General features: G+C 33.4%; 2 protein-coding genes across 2 annotated transcripts in view; both read left to right on the forward strand.

Moving 5' to 3' along the window:
• LOC106464362 (lachesin-like) overlaps positions 1-4,804 on the forward strand; it is a 111,011-nt gene extending 106,207 nt beyond the window's left edge. The window contains exons 6-8 of the mRNA XM_022392052.1: positions 178-468; positions 2,144-2,431; positions 4,761-4,804. Coding sequence (XP_022247760.1) covers positions 178-468; positions 2,144-2,431; positions 4,761-4,804 — 623 coding nt within the window. The remainder of the gene's footprint in view (positions 1-177; positions 469-2,143; positions 2,432-4,760) is intronic.
• A 915-nt stretch (positions 4,805-5,719) lies between these two features.
• LOC111087002 overlaps positions 5,720-6,129 on the forward strand; it is a 19,725-nt gene continuing 19,315 nt past the window's right edge. The window contains exon 1 of the mRNA XM_022392051.1: positions 5,720-5,847. Within this exon, the coding sequence (XP_022247759.1) occupies positions 5,721-5,847 (127 nt within the window). The 5' untranslated portion in view covers position 5,720. The remainder of the gene's footprint in view (positions 5,848-6,129) is intronic.

Genomic DNA, 6,129 nt, shown 5'->3' on the forward strand with positions numbered 1-6,129 from the left:
TCACATTTCTTAATGTAAACAATATTAACTCCACCTCTTATCTGAGTATCTGTGCTCACATTTCTTAATGTAAACAATATTAACTCCACCTCTTATCTGAGTATCTGTTCTCACATTTCTTAATGTAAACAATATTAACTCCACCTCTGATTCAAAGTCATACTTAATTTCTCATAGATACTCCTCAGGTGAGGATGTCTATCCTTTCTCAACTTAATGGAAATGGTGTGGTGGAAGGAAGTGACGTTCGATTAGAATGTTTGGTGGACGCCAGTCCTGCTGAAGTTGACGTGTGGTGGCGCTTTAATGGATCTACGTTAACTCCCGACCTGAAATCTGGCATCAGTTTAGATAACCTATCACTTCTGATAAAAAATGTCCAGCAGCATCACCAGGGAAAATATCAGTGTATGGCCACAAACCAAGAAGGGGAAGGAAGAAGTGATGAGAAACTACTGGTAGTTCAATGTACGTAACTATACTGTTATCAGTTTGATTGTTTGTAGTTAAGTACAAAGCTATACAATTGACTATCTGCGCCCTGCCCACCACGAGTATCGAAACCTGGTTTCTAGCAGTATAAGTCCGCAGACATGCCACTGGGGAGGATCAGTTGGTTAATCATTTCAAACTTTTTTCGTAGCGTTCTTTAATCACCTTTATTGATAGACTAATAAGTTTTTAAATAAATGTTAGTGTGAACATCTTATTTTAAAAAATTGCTTCGTGCTGTCGTTTTAAACTACTTTCCTGCGTCTGCATCAAGCTTTAATTGAAGAGTCAAACCTGTAGTCCGAAACGTTATCCCTGAATTACTGCGTTGTATTGCTTGAATTATAGCCAAAGAGTCTATCTTCCTTAGCATAAGTTCTTGCTCTGTTGAAAAACTGTAGAAAATATCTACCAAATTATTCATTAACGCGGATACCTCGGCAACTATCACATTCTAAAAATGCCTGAAATAGTAATTCGTCGTTGTATTTTTATTCTGTGGATCCTAATCAGAAAAAAAGAAATTGTCATATGCTATTTTCACAGAAATATCAGACCCTGAATCTCAATGGTATAAACCGAGTGTTTTGTAGGGCGAATCATACAAAAAAGTTCGAATCATACCTCAGTTGAATTACTTCTTTTTTTACTATTTTGTTATTTAGTTTGTTTGTTTTTAATTATGCACAAAGCTACACAAGGGCTATCTGTGCTCTGCCCACCACGAGTATCGAAACCCGTTTCTAGCGTTGTAAGTCCGCAGACATACCGCTGTGCCACTGGGGGGCTTTTTATTTAGAAAACTTTGTACAAAACGTATGTACTATGTCAAATAAAATGATTTTACGGTTTCAGGGCATCAAAAATGCGCTGGTGAAATATTTATCCTGGGCATTTTGGAGTGCGACAGTTGCAGAGGCATCCGTGTAAATTTACATAAATAATCGTATTATATTTAACTAAATGAAATTAAACGTACGATGATGAAACAAAAAGCGCCTGAGTTATGCTACATAACTACATAACTTCAACACACACACTAAAGTAAATTTTACAAAATGTTTTACTCCACAAAATAGCCACTCAAACAAAAATTTTGTTCCTTGTTGGGGTTCGTGCTTTCCCAAAGAGTTGGTTAGTGGTTTGAAAGCAAAGTCACATTGGGTTATATATTGTTTTCACCGCGGGGAACCGAACCCCGAATTTTCTAGTTGTAAGCCTGTAAACTTAACGCGGCCCCTTCAGTAGACTTCCTAAAAGTGTTCCTTAGATGGTTAACAGTAAGTTGTGACGCTTAAACCCCAGTTCCCGATTGATTTTGGTAGCACAAAATTCATGGAATTAAATAATTACTTGCTTTGAATTTCTCTTAAAAATATTATAATGTATTTAAGTTAATTTGATTCCGATTAGCGAACTAAAGATTCCATTGTTGGTTTTTATCTTTCATGAAACAATATTTAGTCTGTTTATTTGTTAAGCACAAAGCTACCTCATGGGCTATCTGTGATGTGCCCACCACGGGTATTATTACCCCCGAATTTTAGTATTTCATTTTTTTTCATTAACTTTGATAAGGAGTTTCAAATTATACACAGAAAGTAATAGTAATTATACACTAGTAATAGAATTCTATCAACATTTTTTTCAGATCCACCGGTATGTAAAGATCCTAAGTTAAAAATGATCGCAGTTTCACCTGGTTCAGAAGTTAACGTCTTGTGCGAGGTAGAAGCAGAGCCAAAGAATGTTGAGTTCCATTGGATACTCAACAACACCTTAGGTGTTACGTCCGTCAAGACTGCTACAAGTAACTGGACGACAAGCGTTACTACGATTTCTCTTTTGGGACATATTGATTTTGGAACACTTTTTTGCTGGGCTGAAAATCATGTCGGACGACAGGAAATACCGTGTCAATACAAAATCGTTCCTGGAGGTACAAAAAAAAATACTTCCACGATTTTATAGTATTTGGATTTGAAAACAAACCTTCCTCTAAGTTCTAAAACTAACACATTTGTTTGCCAGAGGTAATCGTATCTCAAAATAAGCTTCTGTTAGAACGTTTATTGTTGTTTAGTGTCTTTCTTACACTAATAATTCTGGCCACATAGTTTTTTTTTTATTAAGGTATCGTGCGCGCGCGTATAAAGATATCTTGGCTACTTCAGTTTCAAATGTTACTGTTTTTAAGCCGTTTTTAACATTTTACTTCTCATTGACCTTCAAAGTGTAAAAGCTCACATGTGTCTGCACATGTGTGTTGAATAAAAACAGCGTTCAGTTTGTATGCCTAGAATCAGAATGTACTTCTTAAGCTCCGTAACGTTAATTGAATGCTAAAAAATCGGCATACTAGGATACAAGTATAGGTGGTGGATAAGCAAACTGTATTTATATTATAAATAATTAGCGTGATATAACTTATAACTTCGGTTCATTTATTATTAAGCGCAAAACTACACATTGGGCTATCTGTTCTCTGCCCACTGCTCGTATCGAAACCCGACTTTTAGCATTATTAGCCCCAAGGTTTAGCGCTGAGCTATCGGGAGTCTATTATATATATATACTTAATAATCATGATCAGAGTTAAGTACTTTTGTATCATATCTATTATATAGACCATTCATTTTTTAACATGTTTCACAGAAGTCGTAGTTTTTTGCGAATACAATAGCAATTTAAATGTGATTCGGAAATATTCAATAAATTACATATTTATATTGTTTCGCAAAATTGTAATTTCTAAGTTTAATAAAAAAAATTATACTGCCCCAAAACTTACCAGAAAATACTGTATTTATGCAAAATAGACTAAAGGCGAAATTTCTGTGAAAATATTGCATTACAAAGTTAGAAGTTTTAAATACTTCTGGTAGTAAATACTGAACTTTGAAAATGGCTGATTCAAGACTACCATTATTCAGGGTAAAAAAAAAAATGGTTGATCAAAATATTTAATTTTCGAAAGTACTGAAACATGTTTATATTTCAAGTCACTTGTGACAAAATATACAAGTCTACAACATAAATCAGCAGGGGGAACTAAGAAATTAAAATCAAATAACCTCAGACTTTTGAATATTGGTTTGGAAAGTATTCTAGAAAAATAAAGATTTACTTGTACTTGTTTTAATGTTCAAATATGTTTTTCGTAACTGTGTTGTAATGTATATTTTAAGGATTGGTGATAGTTAAATCTTACATTATGTTTTTCGTAACTGTGTTGTAATGTATATTTGAAGAATTGGTTATAATTAAATCTTACATTATGTTTTTCGTGACTGTGTTGTAATGTATATTTGAAGAATTGTGATAATTAAATCTTACATTATGTTTTTCGTGACTGTGTTGTAAATATACCTGTAATTATACCTGTAATTCTTCGTTACTTTATTTGTAACTTCTAGGAAAGTTATCGTGATATCACCATAATTTACGTTTCAGTCAGAAGTAAGATATTGTATGTCTACATGTAAGATTTAATTATCACCAGTCCTTAAAATATACATTACAACACAGTTACGAAAAACATAATGTAAGATTTAACTATCACAATCCTTCAAATATGCAATTTTTTTACAGTTGAGTTCGAATTACAGGAAACAGAAACAAATCTTGCCTTTAGTTTTTGACTCTAACTGACCAGCGAGTGTGCTAGCCTGAAGGGTAACGGATGGGCTTCTCCCCAAAGCATTGACAGCATACATGACAAGTATAAATTGCGTCCCGGCAGGCAGTGAAGAAATGAAGAAGAAAGGAACATGTGGAGCAGAAATATTGGCTACAAGACGTTCTTTTCTTTCGTTGAATACTTCGACCTGGAACCGCTGTGATAACCCTCCATCAAATCCCGGTAAGCAACGCACATTGAAAGATTCTTTTGTTTTGTTAATGACGACGCAGTCGTTAGGAGCTTCTGGTAGACCTTTAATGAATACATAACAAAAAATTGAAATGGTATGTTCTTGAAATTATACACCTGTAATTATACACCTGTAATTATACCTGTAATTATATACCTGTAATTAAAATGTATCTTGACACGTCAATGGACCCAGAGTATAACATATTTCTGTCATTTTGTGTCCCGTAGTAACCCCAAATAAGTAAAAGTCTTCTGGATGAGAAGGTGTTATTAACTTTATTTTGTAGAAACGTTTCAGGATCAGCCAATCCATCAAATTGAAATTAATAGTATTTTTTTTTTGGTCTAACAAGCAGTCACTGTGAAATTGTTTTTGACTGTTTTTTCTTTTTAGTTTATGCAATGCTGATTGAAGCAAATACATACAACTACGGTTAACTCCACAGAATCTTATACGTTGTATTATTTGATCAACGTTTCGGCGTTACGACTTCGTCAGGAACAGACAATTTCTGTAATAAACTTTATCATTTAAAGAAGTTGAATCCTCCTGATAAAGACGTAACACCGAAACGTTGGGCAAATAAAACAACTTGTAAGATTCTCTGGAGTTCACGGTCATTTTATTCATTGGTAATTAAGTGGAAGTTATTGTATTATAACGATTGAGCTTTTTGTAAATAACATCTTCAATTAAGAACAAGTCAAGTTATGCTTAGAATAATTAGTATTACATTTTCAGAGAGCCTACTGCTTGCCTAAGAAACGTGTGTTTATGTTTTCATATATAGGATAGTAATCTTGTCAAGTTTGAAAGTATGTAAACTTATTTCTTGTAAAAAAAATCATTGTTTCGATGTAAACAATTCTATTCGATTGTAAGGCGTGGTTTAAACCTAAATTATTGTAACCAAACTATATAGAGAAGGATTTTAGTCATATTATGAAATAACTTCTGGCAACTAATTATATATATATACATCTTTAAAGATAGATAGATATAATGAATGTCCTTACTAATACGTACAAAACTGCAATAATGATTAGTGTCTGGAAGATAAAAAATTAAATAAGCAAACGATCTAGCTGTAAGCTTATACGAAGGTAATCATAAAATAATTATTAGGGATTCTCAATAATTATTATGTTTCATTGAAAATCATTAAGTTAATAAAACGCGTCTGAATGTGAGTCTGGCGCGTTGTTCCTTCAACATTACGGACACGGAGGAAGATTGAATATTATTGCTTTAATTATCATATTATCATTAAGAGATGGGTATTTGATAATTTTGAGGTACCTTAGCCCTTATAAAAGTTCGTTTTAATTAGTGAGTAGTGTTATTCCAGCCTCTATGATGAGAATGATCCAGCTACCCCATATACTAGGCATTGTCTTTGGGGTTGTACTTGTCCTTATCACCATCATTGTAGCAAAGGTACTTTTGAAATATCTTCGTTCAAGGCATCAAGAACTTCGAGGTAGGTTGTAACATATTCCTTACATTTATAATACCATCTCCAAAACGTTGTATGTGGTGTAAGACCTTAGAACAAATAAAATACTGGTTACAGTTTTTTTTTTTAAGTGTTGGTTTCTCAGAAGCTTAAAATGTATGGGTATAAAAGTATGTGGTGGAAACGAAACAACGTATTAGATCATGTTTTGTTTGTTAACTAGAACAGGGTGCAATGTATGTGGTGGAAGCGAAACAACGTATTAGATAATGTTTTGTTTGTTAACTAGAACAGGGTGCATTGTAT

The sequence above is a fragment of the Limulus polyphemus genome, unplaced genomic scaffold, assembly GCF_000517525.1.
Source record: "Limulus polyphemus unplaced genomic scaffold, Limulus_polyphemus-2.1.2 Scaffold1628, whole genome shotgun sequence".
Taxonomy (NCBI): Eukaryota; Metazoa; Arthropoda; class Merostomata; order Xiphosura; family Limulidae; genus Limulus; species Limulus polyphemus.